Source organism: Emys orbicularis, chromosome 18 (assembly GCF_028017835.1).
Source record: "Emys orbicularis isolate rEmyOrb1 chromosome 18, rEmyOrb1.hap1, whole genome shotgun sequence".
Lineage (NCBI taxonomy): Eukaryota > Metazoa > Chordata > Testudines > Emydidae > Emys > Emys orbicularis.
Window position 1 is genome coordinate 26,017,758 of NC_088700.1, and position 26,705 is coordinate 26,044,462.

Below are 26,705 nucleotides of genomic sequence, written 5' to 3' on the forward strand. Positions count from 1 at the left end.
TTTCAGGTAGTTGAAAGCAGCTATCAAATCCCCCCTCATTCTTCTCTTCTGCAGACTGAACAATCCCAGTTCCCTCAGCCCCTCCTCATAAGTCATGTGCTCCAGCCCCCTAATCATTTTTGTTGCCCTCCGCTGGACTCTTTCCAAGTTTTCCACATTCTTCTTGTAGTGTGGGGCCCAAAACTGGACACAGTACTCCAGATGAGGCCTCACCAATGCCGAATAGAGGAGAACGATCACGTCCCTCGATCTGCTGGCAATGCCCCTACTTATACAGCCCAAAATGCTGTTAGCCTTCTTGGCAACAAGGGCACACTGTTGACTCATATCCAGCTTCTCGTCCACTGTAACCCCTAGGTCCTTTTCTGCAGAACTGCTGCCTAGCCACTCGGTCCCTAGTCTGCAGCAGTGCATGGGATTCTTCCGTCCTAAGTGCAGGACTCTGCACTTTGAAGCAGCCTGGGCAAGAGCTTCTCAGCCCTGGAAACAGGCAAACCTCTGGCCTTTCTTTTGGCATCATAACTGGGTATGTGTCCAGGGCAGCTGCCCTTTACAGGGAATTAGGGCCCAGTCTGCCCATGAATGCCTTATGAAGGCCACACCTGGGGGTAACTGACTGCCCCAGGTGGCAGATTAGCAAACAAGCAGCTGGACTAGGGTTACCATATGTCCGTATTTTCCCAGACATGTCTGGCTTTTTAGTTGTTAATCGCCGTCCGGGAGGATTTTTTAAATACATAAAAACGTACAGAAAATATGGACGTATGATAACCCTACCCACTGCCCCCTCTCCTCTTGGGGTGTCAGCTCGCTGCAGCCTGTGGATTGCAACCTCCCCTCCCCCCAGTGCTGCTGCAACCCCACGCCCCACAGCTAGGAGCGGTGGCGTCTCTGCAGCCAGCTGCGGGTCGGGGGGACCCGCGGCCGCTTCTCCCTCCTCCAAGCATCCCCCACAGCTCTGGTAGAGCCTCAGTCTCTCCCCTCCACCCTGGCTGTGTAAGGAGTCCCCCCGCCAGCGGTCCGTGCAGCCAGGGCTGCCTTCCCCTCCCTCCCCCCCGCGGAGCCACTGCCCGAGGGTCGTGGCGCAGGGGAAAGTTTCTCGATGGCAACTTCCAGGAGCCCGAGCTCCCCGCCCTCCCTCCCCACCCCCAGGAAGGGCCCGCACTGCAGCGCCTCCCGCAGCCGCCCGGCCTGAGCTGCCACAGCCTTGCCGGGTCCGGCTGGGAGCAGGGTGGAGGCCCCCCTGAGCCCGCAGGCAAGGCCTGGGCCACGCACGCAGCACTTCTCTGCTCCAGCCCGGCCAGAGAGGGAGCCCGCGGCTGGGATGCAGCCTCGCAGGTGGGAGGCTGGGATGCCCAGCTCGGGGCCCGAAGCAACTTCCCGCTCTCCCGGCTCCGGCTGCTGCTGCGTGGGGGAAGCTCCCGGCCGGGGGCTGGAGAGCGGCGGGAGCCGGGAAAGTTGGAGCCCGGGGAGGAGGCAGCTGTTTTGGGTGGCTGGGAGGGAGAGGGGAAGAGGGGGAATGTGGCGCACTCAGGGGAGGAGGCGGGGCCGGGACAGGGATTTGGGGAAGGGGTCCAATGGGGGCAGGGAGGAGGCGGAGTTGGGGCAGGGACTTTGGGGAAGGGGTTGGAATAGGGGCGGGGAAGGGGAAGAGTTGGGGCAGGGCGGGGGGGCCCGTGGAGTGTCCTCTTTTTTCAATGTTCAAATATGGTAACCCTAACCTGGACCTAAAAAATGTTACCCCAAGCTCAGTTAGAAGGGAACTCCAAAGGAACACAGGAAGCTCCTATGGAGAAACTGTCTAAGGAAAGGCCTGAGCGAGAAGGCAGAGCAGAGGGCCTAGAGGGGGAGAGCCTAGAGTGTGAATCCACCAGAATAGAAAGCCTGTAAGAGGTACTCCTAGAGAGGGGAGCCTCCTAGTTGGACGGCTGCAGTCAGCAAGCATCCAAGAGGGCCTAGTCTCAGCCAGGGGTTTCCCAGACACTGTCCAGAAGTCCAGCCTGGCAAGGATCACCTGTTATCCCAGGAGAAGAGTCACAGTGGGCGGACTTCCCCAGACACCTGATTCCAGAGAAGGATATTACTCCAGTGGAGGCAAGAGGCCTAACACCAGGGGCAGAGACTGGAACTGAGAGAACCCCTGGGGAAGAACCTGGGTAGAGGTGAGCCCTGGACTCAGGCGGGTGAGAGATGGACTAAAACATGACCCACTCACCCAGCTGAGATGTTGGGAGAGAAAGTTTTGTTTATGTTTTGCACTGGCTTTTCTATTAATAAATAAGATCCTCCAAAACAGGGTGCTTTTTTGCACCTAGCCGTCTGGTCAGACTTTATGATACCCTGGGCTAGGGGGAAATCAATTAAAGGCTCTCCTGCAACACCATGCCTGCTGGCAAGGGGCCCATTGGGCCAACCCAGAATGATGGCAGTATAATTTAAGGGGACCCTGTCCCTTATTCCTTTTTCCCCAATCTGATGCGCCCCCCCGCCCCCATGCAGGCATTGTACATGCTTCCAATGGAACAGCTCTGCCAATGCAGCTTAGTCCTAACCAACAACCCCCATTTTTGTCCCAGCACTGGTCCTCTCCAAACACTGCCAGCCACGCCCAACGGTGCAGTATTGTTGGGATGTGCACAGAGAGACAAGGACAAAGCCAAACATTTTCACCTGTGACTTTTTCAGGATATCAGTTAAGGTATTTAGAGGTTAAAAGCCAGTAACCAACCCATTAAGTCAGCTTTATTTCAACCATGTTAAATGATAATTTACTGAATCCTATACTGCAGGATATTAGAGACCCTAGCACACATTGGTGGCTTATCCCATCTCCCTGTCCTTTGCCTACCCATTACTCAAAAAAATCTCAAGAAACTGACTTGAGGGGCTGCCAAGGGTTTACTGGTAGGCAGGGCATAATTCAGATTATCGTGAAGTAGTAATACTGGCTGCCTTACCTGTACTAAGTTCCCATTATATCTAGATCACTTCTATAGCATTTAGTTCAGGCCTGTTAAGAACATTTGTAGAGAGCAGCCCAGATGTTGTTTTTCAAATGGGACAGACAACAGCTCAGAGAACATGAACAAAGGCAAGCAAACATTTAGCCTGTGAGATACCCTACTTGTCACAAAACTGAGTAGCCTCAGAAGAGATTTCACATGAAAACTTCCAATGGTTTGACAACAGCAATGCCAAAACAAGTACTAGCTGTTCACTCTCTGATTGCCCTCAACCATTCCTAGCACCTTCGCAAGTACCAAAGGCAGAGAGGTATCAAAGCACTGCCCGAGACCCACTGGACTTTGATTGCTTGTGATTTATTGTGTCTTGCAGAAAACTGTCAGTTTCCCAGTATCACTGTGACTGAGTACACCCAACATGCCTGCCTTATCTGGGAGCCACAGCTGGTGATTAAGGTTCAGCTGTAGGTTTTGCTTTCTCCTTTCTCCCCCCACCCCACCCCTCCCGTGGTAAAAAAGAATTGATTTTAATGGCTTGTGAGAACACACAGTATAGTGAATCCAGGAAAGCCAATGGCCTCTCCTGCCCTATTGAACATAGCCACCGTACCAAGCGTAATGAATGCACACAACAGTATACACATTGCTTGAGGGAAGTGTCTTGAGATAGGAGTACATCACTGAAATAACTGCACATGGCAGAAACCCCCAGGGAAGCCTTGATCCACTTAGGAAAAGTTTATAGTTGAAATATTCAAATGGGTGTAGTACGGCTCACCATCCCAGATGGAGGATGGTTTTGAACAGACTCAGAACCAAGCAGTACAGTTGTGAAACCACTCTAAACTCAGGTCCTAGATTAGTGCCCTAATCTCTGGCATCACACTCTTGCGTGGTGTCCTTTGATACAAGTCATGTCGCTGGAATTCACTATGGCATGCCTGGAAGCAGATTCTAAAATAAGTAGATAAAATCCATTTCCTTTAAAAATGTTGAATGCATCATTTCTTTAAAGGGCACTAAAAGCTAATGAGAGGTCCAGAACGACATCTGTAGTTGTAGCTGTTTTTGTCCCAGAACAGATGCCCCATGGAAAGCAGCAGCATCCCACATATGACCTTCTCTAATCACCTCAACCTAACCAGGAAAGTCCATCTTTAAGGGTATTTCCATCTCCATAAGCATACAACCCTTGGCTGATGAGATATGCCCCATTGATCCTCTGCTGAGGCTGCCAACAGGAATGCCAAAAGCAATGGCAATTTTTCACTTGTCCAACTAGGTTCTCCACCAAAAGCAACTTATTTCACACAAGTCACTGAACACTCAGGAGAGGCTGTAACAACATTCAATCACTACACACCTGGACTGGATTCAAACTGGTAACCTAAAGGTGAAAGTATCCATATCTTATTATTCTTTAGGGGTCCTGTATTAATTAAGCAAATATTTAAACAATCAATTTACAAATACCTAGAAGATAATAAGGTGATACGTAACAGTCAGCATGGATTTGTCAAGAACAAATCGTGTCAAGCTTTCTTTGACAGGGTAACAAGCCTTGGGGATAGGAGGGGAAGCAGTAGATGTGATATATCTTGACTTTAGTAAGGCTTTTGATACGGTCTCACATGACCTTCTTGTAAACAAACTAGGGAAATACAAGCTAGATGGAGCTACTATAAGGTGGGTGCATAACTTGTTCAAAGTCAAGCTGGAAGGGCATATCAAGTGGGGTCCCGCAGGGATCAGTTCTGAGTCTGGTTCTGTTCAATATCGTGATCAGTGATTCAGATAATGGCATAGAGCAGGGCGGGCAAACTTTTTGGCCTGAGGGCTGCATCGGGTTTCGTAAATTGTATGGAGGGCCGGTTAGGGGAGGGGGACGTGGTCCGGCCCCCACCTGCCTCCCCCCCCAGGACTCCTGCCCCATCCAACCCCCCCCCCCGTTCCCTGATGGCCCCCCCCGGGACCCCTGCTCCATCCAACCACCCCTTCTCTCTGTCCCCTGACTGCCCCTGGAACCCCAGCCCCTGACTGCCCCCTGCTGCCTCATCCAACTCCCCCTCCTTCCTGACTGCCCCTCCGGGACCCCTGCCCCCATTCAACCCCATTTCCTGAGGTCCCTTCCAATCCTGATATTCTATGATTCTATGGGAGGGTTGCAAGTGCTTTGGAGGATAGGATTAAAATTCAAAATGATCTGAACAAATTGGAGAAATAGTCTGAAGTAAAAAGGATGAAATTCAATAAGGACAAATGCAAAGTACTTCACTTAGGAAGGAACAATCAATTGCACACATACAAAATGGGAAATGACTGCCTAAGAAGGAATACTGCAGAAAGGGATCTGGGGGTCATAGTGGCTCACAAGCTAAATATGAGTCAACAGTGTAACGCTGTTGCAAAAAACAAAACAAACAAACAAACAAAAACCAATATCATTCTTGGATGTATTAGCAGGAGTGTTATCAGCAAGACACGAGAAGGAATTCTTCTGCTGTACTCCAAGCTGATTAGGCCTCAACTGGAGAATTGTGTCCAGTTCTGGGTGCCAAATTTCAGGAAAGATATGGACAAACTGGAGAAAGTTCAGAGAAGAGCAACAAAAATGATTAAAGGTCTAGAAAACATGATCTATGAGGGAAGATTGAAAAAATTGGGTTTGTTTAGTCTGGTAAAGTGAAGACTGAGAGGGGATGTAACAGTTTTCAAGTACATCTCTACCCCGATATAACGCGACTTGATATAACACGAATTCGGATATAACGCGGTAAAGCAGTGCTCCAGGGGGGGCGGGGCTGCGCACTCCGGCGGATCAAAGCAAGTTCAATATAACGCGGTTTCACCTATAACGCGGTAAGATTTTTTGGACCCCGAGGACAGCGTTATATCGGGGTAGAGGAGTACATTAAAGGTTGTTACAAGGAGGAGGGAGAAAATTTGTTCTCCTTAACCTCTGAGGACAGGACAAGAAGCAATGGGCTTAAACTACAGCAAGCGCCGTTTAGATTGGACATTAAGAAAAACTTCCTAACTGTCAGGGTGGTTAAGCACTGGAATAAATTGCCTAGGGAGGTTGTGGAATTTCCATCATTGGAGATTTTTAAGAGCAGGTTAGACAAATACCTGTCAGGGATGGTCTAGATGATAATTAGTCCTGCCAGGAGTGCAGGGGACTGGACTAGATGACCTCTCGAGGTCCCTTCCTGTCCTATGATTCCCATTGAAAGCCTATAGACTCACCTTAAATCTCTGCTTTCTTTGAACTTGAAACCTTTTGGCTTTGGCACCACAAACAGGGGCAGATCAGTCATCAACATCACCCTACATCTTTCCTTTACAACAAACACGTGGAGGGAAAGCTAGTCTATTTATCGCACCTAAAGCTGGGTACACAGTCTGTCATGAGGATTTCTTAAAGTGTCAACATCCTGCCTTTTCCAAGAACACCAACGTTCAGTGCCAGACCTCCAGCACCCAGCTAGGATTTTCATACCATTCCAGCTCTCAGTTTGAAAGGCTGAGCGATTCAAGAGCCAGGAAGGGAGGCAGCTGACAGGAGAATTCTCTGTGCCAGCTGAGACAAGTCTGTTTGTTGGTGGCTTGGTAAGGGCTGTATGGCTCTGACCATTGGCGAGCCGGATCAGCCCTGCTGTTTGAAGTCTCTGAGTGGTTAATTGCTCCCTGCATTAGGCTTACCATTAACCAGACCTTAACCGTTAACACCGGTGGCCGGCCGGCTAGAGCAGCCCAGGCCATGTCGGGCCGGCTGGCCAGAGGGACCCCAGTCCCAGCCAGGCTGGTGGGACCCCGACCGCGGCAGACAGGCAGGACCCCAACCCCGGCGGGCAGGCCAGAGCAGGCTCCCGGCCGTGGCAGGCGGGCTGGCGGGACTCTGGCCGCGGCAGGCCGGGCTGGTTAGAGCAGCTCCAGCTGCGGTGAGCAGGCAGGACTCCAGCCCCAGCAGGGGCCATCTGTGGGCTGGAGTGACCCCAGCCCCGGCCGCCTGGCGCCAGCCCGCCAGAGTGACCTCGGTTAACGTTTAAATGTTTAAACGATATTTTAATTGTTTAACCAGTTAACTTTTTAAACCGATATTTACATCCCTACTATACACTGTGGCTAGCTGAATGGCAGTGGCTTTTAATCATCCCCAAGTGGCATCCTTTTTGACAATAGTAGCCACATGTTAGGAGCATCCCAGGTAACATGGTATATTGAATTTAGATGTCTGGATGACACAAGAACAGCCTTAAAGAATATGCAAGAGACATCCAGTGGCCCCCAATGCCTAATAACTAAGGATACAATTTCATCACAGAGGTCACGTAACTTTAACGGACCTCTGAGACTTTTTAGGCTTCAGCCCCCGCTGCCTGCAGCAGCAGGACTGGAGGAGCTGTCAGCTGCTGCTCCCTGTCCCAGCGGCGAGGCTTGGACTGTCAGTTCCCTCCTCCCCGATGGACAGGTCACGGGCATCCATGAAATTTGGTTTATTGCCCACAATCTGTCTATGACTTTTACTAAAAATAACCGTGACAAAATCTTAATCTTACTAATAACCAAGCACAGGAATTCTAAAAACACCTTTCTACATAAGCACGTTTTTGCCATCTACGTAGAGACCAAGAAGATGAATTTTAAGCAGTAGAATTTTGGAAGCTTTGCTGGAGCGGCTTGATAAAATACTCCCATAACAATAATACCAATACAAAACAATCTCCGTGGTATCTAAATGCAGGAACACACATTCTAAAATTCAGAGAATAATCTCATAAAACACTTTCACAGGCTTTGGGGAAGGGACAACATATAAATATTTTAAGCATTTTTGCTACATTTGTGATACAGTCCAATTTTTAAAAAATAATACACAGCCAGATACAGCGGCGAACAGCAGAGGCTAACAGAGGGAGTTTGCCTGGGAGCTGTCCGAGAGGAGGTACGCTAAGTGCTGCATTAGGGGGGCTGTGTTGGTGAGTATCTGAGTGTCTGTTGCTGGGGCAGTTTGTCAGTTTGACCGTGTGCTTGATTGCTTGCTTGTTTGTTTGTTTGAAAAGTGTGAATTGGGAGTGCTTTGTTCCAGGTGGGCCTTGAGTGGGCCTGACTGGTATATAAGGGCAGTCAGCAGCGAACCAGCTGAGCGGCGAACAGCAGAGGCTAACAGAGGGAGTTTGCCTGGGGAGAGCGCACTGAGGCTTTCATCTGTGGGTTTCTCTGACTAGGTACTGCAACAGCTGAGGAAGCTCTTAAGAGGAAGGTGATATGGAAAGTGAGCGATCAGCTGTTGTAACCTGCACAGGTTGTGCCATGTTTGTCTTTCTTCCACAGGACAGAAGCGACTTTGTCTGTACAAAGTGCAAGCTGGTCTCCATATTGGAAGAGAAGGTTCGAGGTCTGGAGAAACGAGTATCGACTCTGCGTTGCATAAGGGAAAATGAAGATTTCCTGGACAGAGGTCAGGAGATGCTTCTACGGCCACAATGTTCTGAAGATTCAGAGCAGGCGCAGCAGGGACAGAAGGATGGTGAAGAAGTTTGGCAGCATGTGACCTCCAGAAGGAGAAAGAGGAGCGTCCATGTACCAGCAATGGAGATACAGGTGAGCAATCGTTTCCATGTTCTCTCTACAGGTACTAATGCGGAGAGTGGACTAGATGACACATCTGAAGAAAGGGAGCAGAAGGAGACTCCACCGATTGGAAGGCAAAAGATGCACTGTCCTAGGGATGAGGGTTCCACAACCACCACTCCCAAGAGGAGGAGGAGGGTGGTGGTGGTCGGGGACTCCCTCCTCAGGGGGACTGAGTCATCTATCTGCCGCCCCGACCGGGAAAACCGAGAGGTCTGCTGCTTGCCAGGAGCTAGGATACACGATGTGACGGAAAGACTGCCGAGACTCATCAAACCCTCGGATCGCTACCCCTTCCTGCTTCTCCACGTGGGAACCAATGATACTGCCAAGAATGACCTTGAGCAGATCACTGCAGACTATGTGGCTCTGGGAAGAAGGATAAAGGAGTTTGAGGCGCAAGTGGTGTTCTCGTCCATCCTCCCTGTGCAAGGAAAAGGCCTGGGTAGAGACCGTCGAATCGTGGAAGTCAACGAATGGCTACGCAGGTGGTGTCGGAGAGAAGGCTTTGGATTCTTCGACCATGGGATGGTGTTCCAAGAAGGAGAAGTGCTAGGCAGAGACGGGCTCCACCTAACGAAGAGAGGGAAGAGCATCTTCGCAAGCAGGCTGGCTAACCTAGTGAGGAGGGCTTTAAACTAGGTTCACCGGGGGAAGGAGACCAAAGCCCTGAGGTAAGTGGGGAAATGGGATCCTGGGAGGAAGCAAGAGCAGGAGAGCGCAAGAGGGGAGGACTCCTGTCTCATACTGAGAAAGAGGGACGATCGATGAGTTATCTTAAGTGCCTATACACAAATGCAAGAAGCCTGGGAAACAAGCAGGGAGAACTAGAAGTCCTGGCACAGTCAAGGAACTATGATGCGATTGGAATAACAGAGACTTGGTGGGATAACTCACATGACTGGAGTACTGTCATGGATGGATATAAACTGTTCAGGAAGGACAGGCAGGGCAGAAAAGGTGGGGGAGTTGCATTGTATGTAAGAGAGGAGTATGACTGCTCGGAGCTCCGGTATGAAACTGCAGAAAAACCTGAGAGTCTCTGGATAAAGTTGAGAAGTGTGGGCAACAAGGGTGATGTCGTGGTCGGAGTCTGCTACAGACCACCAGACCAGGGGGATGAGGTGGACGAGGCGTTCTTCCAGCAACTAACAGAAGTTGCTAGATCGCAGGCCCTGGTTCTCATGGGAGACTTTAATCACCCTGATATCTGCTGGGAGAGCAATACAGCGGTGCACAGAAAATCCAGGAAGTTTTTGGAAAGTGTAGGGGACAATTTCCTGGTGCAAGTGCTGGAGGAACCAACTAGGGGCAGAGCTTTTCTTGACCTGCTGCTCACAAACAGGGAAGAATTAGTAGGGGAAGCAAAAGTGGATGGGAACCTGGGAGGCAGTGACCATGAGATGGTCGAGTTCAGGATCCTGACACAAGGAAGAAAGGAGAGCAGCAGAATACGGACCCTGGACTTCAGAAAAGCAGACTTTGACTCCCTCAGGGAACAGATGGGCAGGATCCCCTGGGAGAATAACATGAAGGTCAAAGGGGTCCAGGAGAGCTGGCTGTATTTTAAAGAATCCTTATTGTGGTTGCAGGAACAAACCATCCCGACGTGTAGAAAGAATAGTAAATATGGCAGGCGACCAGCTTGGCTTAACAGTGAAATCCTTGCTGACCTTAAACGCAAAGAAGAAGCTTACAAGAAGTGGAAGATTGGACAAATGACCAGGGAGGAGTATAAAAATATCGCTCAGGCATGCAGGAGTGAAATCAGGAAGGCCAAATCGCACTTGGAGTTGCAGCTAGCAAGAGATGTTAAGAGTAACAAGAAGAGTTTCTTCAGGTATGTTAGCAACAAGAAGAAAGTCAAGGAAAGTGTGGGCCCCTTACTGAATGAGGGAGGCAACCTAGTGACCGAGGATGTGGAAAAAGCTAATGTACTCAATGCTTTTTTTGCCTCTGTCTTCACAAACAAGGTCAGCTCCCAGACTGCTGCACTCGGCAGCACAGTATGGGGAGGAGGTGACCAGCCCTCCGTGGAGAAAGAAGTGGTTCGGGACTATTTAGAAAAACTGGATGAGCACTAATCCATGGGGCCGGATGCGCTGCATCCAAGGGTGCTAAAGGAGTTGGCGGATGTGATTGCGGAGCCATTGGCCATCATCTTTGAAAACTCATGGCGATCGGGGGAGGTCCCGGATGACTGGAAAAAGGCTAATGTAGTGCCCATCTTTAAAAAAGGAAGAAGGAGGATCCGGGGAACTACAGGCCAGTCAGCCTCACCTCAGTCCCTGGAAAAATCATGCAGCAGGTCCTCAAGGAATCAATTATGAAACACTTAGAGGAGAGGAAAGTGATCAGGAACAGTCAGCATGGATTCACCAAGGGGAAGTCATGCCTGACTAACCTAATTGCCTTCTATGAGGAGATAACTGGCTCTGTGGACGAGGGGAAAGCAGTGGATGTGTTATTCCTTGAATTTAGCAAAGCTTTTGATACAGTCTCCCACAGTATTCTTGCCGCCAAGTTAAAGAAGTATGGGCTGGATGAATGGACTGTAAGGTGGATAGAAAGCTGGCTAGATCATCGGGCTCAACTGGTAGTGATCAATGGCTCCATGTCTAGTTGGCAGCCGGTTTCAAGCGGAGTGCCCCAAGGGTCGGTCCTGGGGCCGGTTTTGTTTAATATCTTTATTAATGATCTGGAGGATGGTGTGGACTGCACTCTCAGCAAGTTTGCAGATGACACTAAGCTGGGAGGCATGGTAGATACGCTGGAGGGTAGGGATCAGATACAGAGGGACCTAGACAAATTGGAGGATTGGGCCAAAAGAAACCTGATGAGGTTCAACAAGGACAAGTGCAGAGTCCTGCACTTAGGATGGAAGAATCCTATGCACTGCTACAGACTAGGGACCGAATGGCTAGGTAGCAGTTCTGCAGAAAAGGACCTAGGGGTCACAGTGGACGAGAAGCTGGATATGAGTCAACAGTGTGCTCTTGTTGCTAAGAAGGCTAATGGCATTTTGGGCTGTATAAGTAGGGGCATTGCCAGCAGATCGAGGGATGTGATCGTTTCCCTTTATGCGACATTGGTGAGGCCTCATCTGGAGTACTGTGTCCAGTTTTGGGCCCCACACTACAAGAAGGATGTGGAATTATTGGAAAGAGTCCAGCGGAGGGCAACAAAAATGATTAGGGGTCTGGAGCACATGACTTATGAGGAGAGGCTGAGGGAACTGGGATTGTTTAGTCTCCAGAAGAGAAGAATGAGGGGGGATTTGATAGCTGCTTTCAACTACCTGAGGGGGGGTTCCAAAGAGGATGGAGCTTGGCTGCTCTCAGTGGTGGCAGATGACAGAACAAGAAGCAGTGGTCTCAAGTTGCAGTGGGGGAGGTCTAGGTTGGATATTAGGAAACACTATTTCACTAGGAGGGGTGGTGAAGCACTGGAATGCTTTACCTAGGGAGGTGGTGGAATCTCCTTCCTTGGAGGTTTTTAAGGCCCGGCTTGACAAAACCCTGGCTGGGATGATTTAGTTGGGAATTGGTCCTGCTTTGAGCAAGGGGTTGGACTAGATGACCTCCTGAGGTCCCTTCCAACCCTGATATTCTATGATTCTATGAAAAATACAGAGCTTTGGAGGGAGGGAGTCACCAGTGTTAGGAAGGGGAGAAATTTAAATAAATCAATATTAATAGTACAAAAGAAGAGGCGACAAGTGGCTGGTGGGATGACCTAGCACGATGCACACAACACATTTAGGGATACCAGCATTAGATTCCCAATCCTCAGGCTTACAGGGGATAGAAGAAATTCAGCCCAGGTCGGCTAAGAAAGAGTATTGATAGACTCAAGGGAAAACGGAATCAGATTCTCAAACATCAAAGCCCCAGAGGCAGAGGTGGAGGTAACAAAGCAAAGACTTCCAGTCTTCAGTAGCTGAGAGAATTCACCAGTCACAGTGGTATATTACTTCTGAGGGCATTCTGCGCCAAAAAAAAAAATATTAAATTCTGCGCACAATATTTTAAAATTCTGCAAATTTTATTTGTCAAATAAATGTGGAGGCTCCAGCATGGCATTGGGGAGCACAGGCCACTGGCTGCACAGAGGTGGGAGATCACTATGCTGCTCCCCTTCTGGGACACGGACTCAGTGGTGGGTCTGTACCCAACCCTGACACAGCGCAAGGACCGGGCCTGCCCTAGTGACACCCCAAAGCCCTGCCCCTCCATGCCAGGTGCACCAGGTGTGGGCAGGCAGGCTCAGCAAGGCAGGATCCAAGAGTGGAGGGGCTAAGTGGGGGATCCAGGTGTGGGTTGAGAGGGTTCTGTGTGGGGCAATAGGGGTGTGGGTGGCTCAGATTCAGGTGCAGGAGGATCTGGATGCACAGGGGCTTGTTGGGGGGTTCTGGGTGCAACGATAATGGGACTCTGCGGGGGGTCCAAGTGAAGGTGGTTGGGGCTCAGCGGGGGGGGGGTCTGAGTGTGGGTGGGGATAGAGCTCAGCAGGGGGGTCTGGGTGTGGGGGGTCCAAATGCTGGGAGAGTGGGACTCAGTAGGGTTGGGATCCAGGTGCAGCTGGTTGGGGCTTGGTAGAGGGGGATCTGGGTGCGGGTGGCTCGTCGCGGTGGTCAGGTGCAGGGGGAGTGGGACTCGTCTGGGGTTTCTGGGTGCGGGGGGGCGTGAGGCTCGGCAGGAGAGTCTGAGTATGAGGGGGTTTGGATACATGTGGGTTGGACGGATGGGAGAGCAGCTCCCTGTACAACGATCCCTCGCCCTGCAGCTGAGGAGCGATGGGTGCAAGAAGCGCGGGGGTGCAGGAAGCGGGGGGGGGGGGAAGAGGAAGGGGGAATTTGCAGAGCTTCCTACAGCCAGGGGAGAAATCTGGGAGTGGGTCTGACCCAGCCCCAGATGCCATGCAGGGGAAGAGGAAGTCCCGTCTTGCCCAGCCGGGACTAGCAGCTGAGCCCAGCGCAGGGTAGGAGCCACCAACCACGTCTTCCCCAGTCCCACCCCCACCCCACATTGATTTACCTCTCTGCTGGCTGTCCTGGGCACCCGAAACATACTGCTGGGGAGGGTCGCATGACCGCTTTTGTGGCTTCCCTTTGCTTCCCCGTCAGAAAGTTATTTTTCTGCAGGGAAACAAAGAAATCTGCAGGGGACATAAATTCTGCACATGCACAGTGGCGCAGAATTCCCCCAGGAGTAGTATATGTGGCTTTAGAAGATAGGCTCCCATTCAATATCAATGGAGCCAGTGGTCTCTGGACAGCTAAATTGATGCATATAGACAACATTTAACTGTGTACTGCTTCCAGATATATTAAAAACGTTACTATAAAACACACAAAGAATACAGCAGTAACAATCACTAATGGAGGAGTTCATTCAATGAGTATCTCCATTAACTCAACATTTATCTCCTTAGCCCCCAGCTTCTGAAATCTACATAGAAATAATATTGGGCCAGAGTCCAATACCTAGCATGAGTAAAGCTAGCACCTAACTTATGAGTAATCCCACTGACTTGAACTGGGCCATTCTTGGAGTAAGGTACTGTTCAACATAAGGGCATAAGAATTTGGGCCATTGTGATCTCCCATATAGCATGCAGTTAATGCATCACCATTGTTCTGCAATATCTATCTATCAAAGGAAATTTTATATTTGAAGAAAAGCCAAGATATTAGATTTCAAGGACGTCCAATTGGAGCATGATGCAATGGGAGAAAATATTACATTCCAAAATATATGAAGGGAAGGCTGAAAAATTATAAAACACCATAATTAAGACAAAAGTTACAACTTCTCTGTGTGTCTGGGGGAGTGGGAAAATCAATGAGAGGAACAATATGTCTTTATGAGGGAATGCTTGAAGGTCTGATGAACCTGCCCTTGGAACAGTGTGTTCAATTCTGGACATTGCTTCAGACAGATATTAAATTGGAAGGAATTCAATGTTGAGCAACAGAATGATCGGGGGCTGGAAAAAGACTTAAAGCAAAGATTAAAGGAACTTGACTAGGAGAAAAGCAAAATCTGTAAATACAAAGGTAAGGGAAGGACACTGGAGACTGGTATAGAAGTATTGCTCTGAGCAATGAGGTGAAATAAGGAGAGCTTGAGTTTAAATCAGGAAAGATACCATGACAGTAAGATTTGTTCAGCTGGGGAATCATCTCCTAAAGGAAGTGAAGGCAGCTCCTTTCACTTGGGATATTTAACATAGGCCTGGACAAAGCATTAGAAATTAAACAATAGGGAACGATCTTGCACTGTCCGATGAGCAGATAACTCTCTTATATCACTAATTATAGTCACCAGTTCAGAAACTACAAGTATTCATGACCTCATTTTCTTTATATCCCATTAAAAATAACCTGTGTTATGCAAGTAACTCCCTTTGCTAGTTTATCTTCTGAAACAAGGTGTGTCTTATTTAGACAATATTTATGCTTTCTAGTAATCAGTACCTCTACTCAGCTCCACCCGGTGAGCGGTACATGAATTCATCCTCATGTTTAAGCAACGTGTATTTCACTGAACAGCAGATGAGAATTCAACCCTAGGCTCAGAGATACCCCCACAACAAACCTTATTTACAGCTAACAAGATTGAAGAAATACATCTGCATATAGAACATTACTCTTTTCTTTAAAAGGGAGACAACTAAGCTGTGGCTCTTGGAAGCATGCAGGAGAGAGAAGAGTGCCAATTTCCTTACCTGTGGGAATTTGCGTTTGATAGATGTCAGTGCTCCCTCTGGTAGCTTGGCCAGTTCAGAATCTCGGACTGCATGTACTGTTGTGGCTCTAGGCTGATGGGTTAATGCCTCCACCTGCCAGAGGAGAAAGAGAAAATACAGCGAAGACTTGAAAAGGTAAATCTTAGAGCACTGCCCAAATAAAAATGCAACAAAGCAGAACAGAACCACCTGATCACTGGAATCAGCTTTACCCATCTCTGGCCTTTCCCCCGCTCCTAATTTTTTGATAACATGTACTTAAGTAGAACAAGCTGCCCAGTGCTAGTGAGTGGTCTTGTGTTGATACCTTACTGTACCCACATCCAGCTGCAGGAAAACCATTCAGTTAATCAGAGTCTTTGACAAATGAGCATTTCCTCATCTAGGTAGATTGCTGTTCTTCATGGAACTAAACTCGACAATAGTGGGAAGTTAGGCTGAAAATGTTAAAGGAGAAAAATTCCCTTTGAACTTCGATAAATTCCCACACACTGACATATATAAGAACAGTGTGCAAAAGGAAGAGTTTGGTAATTACACTTTTTTCATCAGTGCAAAAGCTTATAACTAGATGAGTGATCATATTATCAGAGTCAGAGAAGATGAATAGGGGAGTGTGATGAAGTAGGAATTTTCTGTAATATTTTTATTAATCCCATGCATGACTCAGTTTCCCCCTGTACTTTACATTGCTACCCAATGAGGGCTAAAGGGTTAAGTCTGCTCTTGGGGCAGTGCCGGAGACATGAGATTGGTGGGAGGGAGAGGAGAGTGGTGTGTCTGGGGGAGGGGAGACAGCAGGCTGACTGACCTATCCTGAGGTGGGGGAGGGGGACACCCCCCACCCCACGTCAGCCCCCTCTGCTCGGCACAAGCAGTCTCTACGGAAGCAGCCCGCTCTGCCTGCCTGCCTATGGTTCTATGATTCCCTCCGAGTTCTCCCACAGCCTCCTTGGCTGCTGGGAGCAGCATCCTGAGCAGCTCTGTGAGCTCTCTCCGTGCTGAGGAATGTCACAGCAGCCCCCAGCCTGCAGCTGTGCTCCTAGTGCAGGGCAGAATAGGAGCATCCCATGCTAATGATTTGCTGTTTGTTCCCCAAAAGGGAGCAGCATCCCCGAGCTTTGAAAGGGGAGGGGCGCATGCCTGCAGGGCAGCGGAGATCAAAACACTGAGCAGAGCGGTCATGGCAGGCATTGTGGGATACTGGTAGAAGCCAGTTATGTCGACAAAACAAACAGCAGTGTCTACACTGACGCTTTGTCGCTTTAACTTTGCTGCAAAAAGTTATATGCCTCTCGTCGAGGTGGTTTTATTTTGTCGGCAAAACAGCAGAGTTTTGCCGCCAAAAGTAGCTTTGTAGTGTGTACACCTCCCGTTTTGTTGGCAAAAGGCAGCTTTTGACGACAAAACTTTGTAGTGTAGACAAGGCCTAAGAGCCTATCTCATTTGGCCTCACTTGGCAGAGCTCACAGCGAGAAATGGGAGTGATGGAGTTCAGATGCTTAGTCTCAGTGGGGAGGTCATGTGGCCCATCCTTAAGGAAGAATAGGGCCCACGAGGGTCTGGCACACTAAAGGGATTCCTCCAAGAGACTGTTTAAAAGCTGGGGCTGTGGATCTGTGACAGGGAGAACCAGCCCGTCATACATCGAAGCATGCCAAGGCTCTGTCATTTGCCATAGCCACAGGTCTTATTTGCAAAGCCCCCCAATAGAACAACAAAACCATAAAAAATCCTCAAGGTGCACACGTTAGTCCTGCTAAGCTTTCAGCCTTCTTCCCAGAGCATGGGGCACCAACAACATTGCGAAAGAACAGAAGCTTCCTACAAGATGAAAGAAAGTCATGGGGAGCAAGCCATTAAATCATGTCCATGTGTGCCCCAGACTTCGTTACTGTTTTCAGACAATTTTAGATATACACTTATGTGACAGTCAGCAGTGACCCCCCCCCCAAATATTTCGGTGACACTTATTACACACATTGGATACAAGGCAGATGACTATATAAGTACAAACAAGGTACATGCACTCAAACACCCCTGTTTATTATGTTAGATTGAGATGAATTTTTACAGAGAACAGAATGATAGAGAGTTGAAAATGGAAGCCGGGACACTATATTTCATATGGGAACTCCAACAGGTTACTTTCTGGGTCCTGGCCTGCAAAGTGCAGCTTTTCATTAAAGTAGTTTGGATTCCTGTCCATTCTGCTACTTAGCAAATAATTAACAATGACCAGTTTTCATTTGTATTTTGTTGAAATCCAGAACTGGATTCCCGTGTTGAAAAAACATCAGATGCTTAATAAGACGACCCACTGTGCGAGATGTTGTCAGTCAGGACCCTGGGGTGTGCCATGACATTTCATTGCTTAGTAACACAGCCTGGTGCCTAGCTCTGTCTGGTTCAGCAATAGGAGCAGTTTGCTGAGATTAAAATCCACACATCATTTGTTTAGAAAGAAACAGTAGATGTAGTAGCAGCTGTAATTACTATGGATTGTATAATAAAAATTTCTCAGGGCTTAGCAACTAACAGACACCTACAATAAAAAGGTATGTCACTTTCCATCTTGGTCTATTTTCCAATAGCAAAGGAAACACAAATAGAATAACAGGTTTTTATCTGTCATTATGTTATTCATAATTTGTTCCAATGTTGAAGATTCCACTAAATTCTTCTAACAGAATTAACTCATCTAATCAGATAGATTTTTTTAAAACACAAATATGCCTGTAACTACAGGAATATTTATGCAATAGCTTGTTACATATCACTACCAAAAAATCTATGGTAATATATCAAAGTTTCTTTAAGCCCACAATAGTCCAAATACACAAAAATTGCCAATGTAATAATAAATAAGTATAGAAGAGAAAAGCATAATGCACCATCCTACACGTGTATCTAAAGTTGCAGAATGTTTTTTATTACACTGTATTATTTGAAAATGTGATCATATAATTAAGGACTGTATCATAATGCATGTAATTAAGGGATAAGAGCTAAGGCTGTGTTTTCATCCTTACCATTCCCATTTCCTGGACGGCATGTGCATTACTGTGTGTGCTAAACTTACTATTTTGTATGCAATTTGGAAAAAAAGGAATTTTCCTAAGATGTGCTTTGTTTTTACTGACCCTCTCCACGATATTCTATATGCATATAGACATACTTAGTACGTCTACACTGCAATTAAAAACCCATGGCTGGACCATGCCAGCTGACTCGGGCTCAGGCTAAAGGGTTCTTTAAATGTGGTGTAGATGTTTGGACTTGGGATGGCGCCTGAGCTCTGGGGCCCTCCCCGTCATGGGGTTCCAGAGTCAGGGCTCCAACCCATGCCCAAATATATATGCTGCAATTAAACAGCCCTTTAGTCTGAGCCCCAAGAGCCCAAGTCAGCTGCAGAGGTTTATTGCAGTGTAGACATTCCCAGTGTGTCAACATTGAAAACTGCAGATTGAAAACTGAAATGTCTAAGTACTGTCTAGGTCCCAGAAAGTGTACAAGAGACAGAGATGTAGCTTGCTTGTAACCCTTTATCAGGAGGGCCATACAAATATTAGTTCAGCTGGTACAGGGAGGGTAACAAACACTAGCTGTGATGATAAAGTGTGCACTTAAAAGGGCATAGATGTTTAACTACAACTTGCCTTTGCATTCAGATGCCAGTGGTTTGTCATAAAATAGTGCAATTTTGGGAAGTTTGTAAAAAAATTACCAGCAAAAGAAAAAATGAGTTGTCTGATTCTTTATGATTTTATGAAGACTTGAGAGTCCCTTTTACCCTCACAGAAATGGATGTGACTTCTCCTTGTTTCTTGCCTAAATATCAAACATAAGGCTGGTGTCTACTATTTGTGCTGGAAGTTTTGTTGGACCTGTAATTCAACTTCAATCTCAACCCTTACGAGAGAGTATATATAAGCAAGAGTGTTACCTTTAGTAACAAACCTTCTCTCCCATTGTCTGAATTCAATGTGTGTAAACAAAAAAGTCAAAGACAAACAGTCTGAATAAAAATTCTCATCCCCCTCTCCGTTGCCAGTTATATCATAACACTTGGTCTCCAGTTGGCTCCAGAGTTCAGGAAAAAACAGATTTTTTTTTTTTTTTAAAGGGACCTAAGTGTCCTGTATAAAACACCAACAGACATTTGGAAGTGTGATTTTATTTACTTGTTTAATTTAATTGAATCTACTTTTGGGGCAGGAGGATGATGAGGGGGAGACACCTTTAAGATCTCCTTTATGCATCATGAAGCAGCAAAAAAGGGCCACAAAACCATGTTTTTCACCCGACAGTTCACCTGCTAAATGGTGATAAATTCACTTCATGATCACACCTGACACAGAAGCTCTTACTCCAGTCTTTTGAAAGAAAAATATCTGTTTTGCCCTGTTTACATGAGTGTAAAAATAAAGATGAAGGGATCCATTCTTGACATTTTTCCATTGACAGACCTCCAACTGTCACATTTCTAAAGTAAAATTTGGCAAGTGGCTGATCTATAATTTGGCTCAATTGGTCTGAATTCTCTTTTTTGTAACAATAGCCCTGATCCAGCAAAGCCTATAAGAACCGCTTACCTTTAAGCCTATGAATAGCCCAGTAAACAGAACTAAGCTTTAAGCACGAGCATAAGTGCGTCACTGGATTGTAGCCAAAATAAGCAGCAGATGTAATGGGTTTTGAAAGGTAGTTTCTATGTAGGACAATTCATTGCTTTTCATGCAGGATTTAATACATATTTTAAACCCACACAATGCTATATCCTATATACTGTGCAGGGCCAGCATGTATGTGGTATCCATTTATCCAACAGATCAGATTTGTTTAAATTGAGCAGTACCAGCTTACCAAACTGCATGTCTGAATTACTGATCCAAGGCCAGCTAAACAGTGTTTGTATTCATGTACCAATCCTTCCAGCTATTTAATCACTTTTGCTATTTCTCTAGTCTTCCATGTGTTCTCCTCCCCTTCAGGATTTTTTCAGGATCTTCCCTCATGGCCACTCATTCCATTCTGAGATTCTTTTAGTCTCTTCATTTTCCCCATCCTGCATCTTTCAGTCTCACACACCAATCTCCACCAATTTCTGGTTTATAAAAAATAGTGGCTTTTATACAGGCAAGAACAGATGTAGTTTAAGACACAGTACTGCCACCTACTGGATAAGACAATGAGCATGAGTAACAAGCAGATATGAGAATGATGGGATTAGTTACAATTGAAACATTTGGACGTGGCTTGGTTTTTTGAATTAAATAACTTTTTATACGAATTGGTTTCTCCTTCCCCTGAGCCCCATTAATGAGGACTACTATGGATAATGTCTATATAGTGTCTTTGCATGCAAACACTGAGAGCTTACAACAGCAGAGTTCCCTCAGACACTTGAGCAATGCACTAACAGCCTAGGAACACATGGTCTGTTGTGGCACAAAACAACAGGGAGATTGGAGAGGACAAAAAGCTCAGTCCTGAAATCAACAGTTTTGTCAGACACTTCAGTGAAAGCAAGATGAAGCCCGCTTAAAGAGAAAAAGGGAGGAGATTTAAAGGAGAGAGAATACTGATATAGCAAGGTGATGTTTTTATTCTCTTTTTCACCACTCATATAACGCTCAGTAGTGTCAGTGAGAAGCAGAAACCAGTTGTCACCATGTTTAAGAAGGGTGCTTCCTCGCGAGAACGTATTGCAGCTACAGGATTTAAATATTCCCCTCTAGACCACACAAAAAACACTAAATAAATAAATAAAATGGACCAGAGTCCTGGATGCTGCCACTCAGCTTGCTACTGCATCTCCTTACACAACGTACCTTTAGAGCACCATCATTATCAGAGTGCCCCAAACCTGCCAGGTGTCACATAAAACAAGTATAAACACAGTCCAAAGAGCATTTGGCAGGGCACAAGGGAGGGTCAAAGAGAAAAAGGCCTGGTCTATAAAGTAGTTATTATCCGATCTAACTGGGACTGGGGCCCAAATCGGATAACCAAAAATCAGGATAAACTGGAGAATGGGTGGCGGAGCTCAGACCGTCTGCCCCTGGCAGCTGGTGGTTCAGTTAATACAGAGCCAGTTAATGGAGGCTTGGTTAAACGGGGTTCTACTGTACTTAAAACTTATACCAGTGTAGCTATGTCAGTTAGGGTTGCAAAAAAAACATCCCCTAGTGACAGCTATGCAGTCAAAACCCCAAGCACAGACACAGTTTTGCCAACAGATGAGTGCTGTCAGCATTTGCAGAGGTGCTATTATTATAGGTAATCCACCTCCCCAAGAGGCGGTAGCTAGGTCAGTGGAAGAATTTTTCGCATCGGCCTAGTGCTGTCTACACCGGGGGTTATGTCAGCTTAACTAAATCACTCAGTGGGCTGGATTTTTCACACCTCTCAGTGACGTAGCTGGGTCTACCTTATAGACCAGGCCTAAGGCCATGCAGTAACTCAGCAAAGACAGACACACCTTGATGGTTTTACTTGATCCCTTAACTTTAAAATAAATTCAATTACCAACCTCCACCCTCACATTGCATAAGCAGGACAACAGAACAAGGTTTTAGGAGCAATCTGGGGGTGGCTTGGCAAACAGGTTTGGAGAGGATGGGCTATGGAAGAAAGTGTGGAGATACCAGTGAAAGAACAACAAGGAGTCTGGTGGCACCTTAAAGACTAACAGATTTATTTGGGCATAAGCTTTCGTGGGTAAAAACCTCACTTTTGTATCCGAAGAAGTGAGGTTTTTACCCATGAAAGCTTATGCCCAAATAAATCTGTTAGTCTTTAAGGTGCCACCAGACTCCTTGTTGTTTTTGTAGATACAGACTAACACGGCTACCCCTTGATACTTGACACAGTGAAAGAAGTTGAGGATGAGGTAGCAATGCTGGATCACTGGTGGAGCCGAGGGGGGCTAAGGGAAGAGGGATGCTAAAGGAGACCATGTCAGACATACAGGCAGGGGCTGCATAATGTAAGGCTTTGAAAGCAAGGGCATGCAGCAAAGCAATTCAAAAAACAGGATGACGTGGATGAAACAATAGGCAAGAAACACAGATTTTGGCAAGTGTTTTGGATGGCTGGCACTAGAAGGCTTGAGGGCACTGCTACGGCAACAGCACCTGGGAATCAGGACACCAGTTCTAATCCTCGTTCTGATGCTAACTTGCTGTTCAAACTTGAACTAGTTACTTCAGTTTTGCCTAAGCCTAAAATACCCCTGTATAAAAGGGGATAATGATATTTACCAACTTCACAGCTAAGTAATGCCTGCAAAGTGTTATGCCAATAGCAAATCAGAGTGTTGTACTACAAAGCAAGTCAATGGCAGAAATGGGAACAGACCTCAGGAACACTTGGCTGCCATTACTCTGCTCAAACCCATAGACCACCTTTTGAGCATCAACCATCTCTTCCATTCATAAGTGCGAACTCTGCACTGAAAGGGCCTTTCAAGTGTTCACCTGCCTATGTGAATTTTTCAGTGCCCTGACTTTTAATGAGGGAAGGGGGGAAATAGGGATACAAAGTCACATGAAGTTAACTGGCAAAAATTTCACACATTTGCACATTAAAAAACATCCATTTGCTCTCCAAGGCACCAAGCAATAGCTACTATAGCACTGTTGTCAAGCACATTTTTTAAACTCTTAGCTGCTTTTGTAATTTTTGTGAAAGGAAACAAGCTTGTGACAATGTGGATTCTGGTAAAGAACTAAAGCTTGAAGAAAAAACCGATACTGCCATTTCCTTTAGGGACTGCACAGAGATTAGAGGTTACTAACATTTAATTTAAAACACTGAAAAGGAATGTGCTCTCAATCTCCAAAGAAACCAGAATCCATTTCAGAATCATTCTGATCATTGGTCTTGAACATTTCTTAACTTTACCACATCAATATTTATGAGTTGAACTGCATTTCTAAAGACTACAAGATTTAAAACAGACTAGATTATTCATAACTTCTAGAGTGTAAAAAGAAATTCACTGCATAGCAGATCTGGCTCACTGCATCATTTGCTGTTTTAATTTAATCTCCACTGTAATTAATCATTGGCTCTTAGTGTGGTTAATGAGAGTGCGGCTGCAGAAATGTGTTTGTACAGGTTTTGCTGTATGGTTTACTTAAAAGATATTTATTTCCCTCTTTGTGAGGAGTAAAAACTTTAGCAAGAGCTGGGTTTCTTTTCCATGGATAAGTCATGTGCTAGAGAACAGTGTGCAGAACTTTCCTGGACATGAAGCCTGTTCGTTTTTTCATTAATAAAACATTTAAGGAAGCCTTCTGGATTTTGACCAAGATTTTCAGAGGCAGGTAACCACAGGTAAATCCACAGTTTGGTACTTAGGAGCCTAGATAAGTGGCATGGATTTTCAAAAGTGCTGTGCACCCAGTTGCTCTGATTAACTTCTACAAGATCTTGTCACAGGGTAGCTGGTCTCTTAGAGTCTTCGACTGAGCCCAGTGCCCAGGACTGGAGCAGATGAGCCCAATCCAGCTAATTAAAGAGAGCAGGGCTATAAAGGGCCATTAGTAGGCTGGAAGAAAAGGACTGAGACAGGCTGAGCCCTTGTCAGCAGAGGCCACACAGGAGTCGAGTTAAGTTAACTCCTGTGGTGGGTCCCTGGAGCAAGGGGGCCAGGGGCTCAAGGAAGCAAGCCTGCAGCTGCAGCTCTAAGAGGGGAGCAGAGATGTAGGAGGCAAGGAAGCTGCTGGGAGCTGGAGAGCTGAGACTCTGTGAGGGGTGGCCTTGAAGCCTAGGGAAAAGGTATTGACTTAAAACTGTGCTTTTTTAAATAAACCTCCTTGACTGCGACTGGGCATGAGAGCACATGGCTGGAACTGGGGTGCAGCGGCGCCCCCCCCCCCAACCCACTCCCCCAGTGACAGAACTACTGGATAATCAGCCCTTTCGTGGGCCTAACATTAGGAACTGACTTGGAAAATTGTGCCCATTTATTGAAGTACAGAAAGAAATGGTTACTCCCCCATGCAGTAACTGGTTTTTCAAGATGTGTGTTCCTACAGGTACTCCACTCTAGATGTGCTAGCGCCCCCTACGCTCTTGATCAGAGATTTCTCATAGCAGTGTCTGTTTGGCCTGCGCTTGCATGCCAGTCTGTCTTGTGCCTCATGCCATTGTATAACACTGCATAGGTGAACTGCCCTCAGTTCCTTCTCTACCGCAAAGCTCCCCAACAGAGAACTCCAAAGCAAAGGGGAAGAAGAGCAGGTAGTGGAGCATGCATAGGGACACACAATTCAAAAAAAACAGTTATTGCACAGGATCAGTAACCATTACTTCTTCTTTGAGCAGTGTTCCTACAGGTGCTACAGACTAGGTGACTACCGAACAGAGGCAGAGGAGGCTTCGGAGTCAAGTCCAGTACTAAGGAAAGTACAACTGAGCCAAACACAGTATCAGAAGCAAAATTGTGAGTTATAGCATTGTGTTCGGTGAATGTACATATAGATGCCCAAGTAGAAGCTTTACAGATCTCAATAATGGGCACGCTCTTGAGGAAGGCCATAAAGTGGCAATGGAACTTGTAGAATGAGCGCATATATTCGAAGGTGATTGAATACTGCAAGATTCGTAGCAAGAGTTAATGCAGGTTGATATCCACTTGGAAAGCCTCTGGTTAGAGACTGCAGACCCTTTTGCTTTATCTGCTAGCGAAACAGACTATTGGTCTTTCTGAAGGACTTTGTCCTATCCAGATAGAAGGCCAGGGCCCTCCTGACATCAAGGGTGTGTAGCAGTGCCTCCTGGTTATCTAGATGCAGTGCGGGGTGGAAGACAGACAGGTAAATGGACTGGTTGACATGAAACTCGGAAGAAACCTTCAGTAAGGTATTTCCAGTAGAGACCGGGAAGGGTTAGTACCACTATACAAGGCACTGGTGACACCTCATCTGGATTACTGTGTGCAATTCTGGTCTCCCACATTTAAGAAAAATGAATTCAAACTGGAACAGGTGCAGAGAAGGGCTACTATGATTGTCTAGAAATGGGAAACCTACCTTACGAGAATCAAAGGGGTAGCCGTGTTAGTCTGGATCTTTAAAAGCAGCAAAGAGTCCTGTGGCACCTTATAGACTAACAGACGTAGAGGAGCATGAGCTTTCGTGGGTGAATACCCACTTCTTCGGATGCATGTAGTGGAAATTTCCAGGGGCAGGTATAAATATGCAAGCAAGAGGGAGTAAGGCTAGAGATAACGAGGTTAGTTCAATCAGGGAGGATGAGGCCCTCTTCTAGCAGTTGAGGTGTGAACACCAAGTTCACAGGCAGAAATTGTGGAAAAACAACATCGCTTGCCTCATAACCTAAGTCGTGCAGAACGCAATGCCATCCACAGCCTCAGAAACCACCCTGACATTATCATCAAAGAGGCTGATAAAGGAGGTGCTGTTGTCATCATGAACAGGTCTGACTACCAAAAGGAGGCTGCCAGACTACTCTCCAATACCAAATTCTACAGGCCACTTCCCTCAGATCCCACTGAGGAATACACTAAGAAACTGCACCATCTACTCAGGACACTCCCTACACTAACACAGGAACAAATCAACATACCCTTAGAGCCCCGACCGGGGTTATTCTATCTACTACCTAAGATCCACAAAGCCGGAAATCCTGGATGCCCCATCATCTCGGGCATTGGCACCCTCACTGAAGGACTGTCTGGATATGTGGACTCCCTACTCAGACCCTACGCCACCAGCACTCCCAGCTATCTCTGTGACACCACTGATTTCCTGAGAAAACTACAATGCATTGGTGACCTTCCAGAAAACACCATCCTAGCCACCATGGGTGTGGAGGCTCTCTACACAAACATCCCACACACAGATGGAATACAAGCTGTCAGGAACAGCATACCTGATGATGCCACAGCACAACTGGTTGCTGAGCATGGCCCCACAATATGCCAACATTTTTATGGCTGACCTGGAACAACACTTCCTCAGCTCTCGTCCACTCACGCCCCTTCTCTAGCTACGCTACATTGATGACATCTTCATCATCTGGACCCAGGGGAAGGAGACTCTGGAAAAATTTCACCACGATTTCAACAGCTTCCACCCCACCATCAACCTCAGCCTGGACCAATCTACACGGGAGGTCCACTTCCTAGATACCATGGTGCAAATAAGTGACGGTCACGTTAACACCACCCTATACCAAAAACCCACCGACCGCTATGCCTACCTTCATGCCTCCAGCTTCCATCTCGGACACACCACACGATCCATTGTCTACAGCCAAGCACTGAGATACAACCGTATCTGCTCCAACCCCTCAGACAGAGACCAACACCTACAAAATCTTCAC

The 26,705-nt window shown here is 46.9% G+C and overlaps 1 protein-coding gene across 1 annotated transcript in view; it reads right to left on the bottom strand.

Annotated features, from left to right (window-relative positions):
- Positions 1 to 26,705, bottom strand: part of PNPLA7 (patatin like phospholipase domain containing 7) — a 424,003-nt gene that overhangs the window by 218,982 nt on the left and 178,316 nt on the right. Inside the window, exon 20 of the mRNA XM_065418594.1 lies at positions 15,327 to 15,440. Coding sequence (XP_065274666.1) covers positions 15,327 to 15,440 — 114 coding nt within the window. The remainder of the gene's footprint in view (positions 1 to 15,326; positions 15,441 to 26,705) is intronic.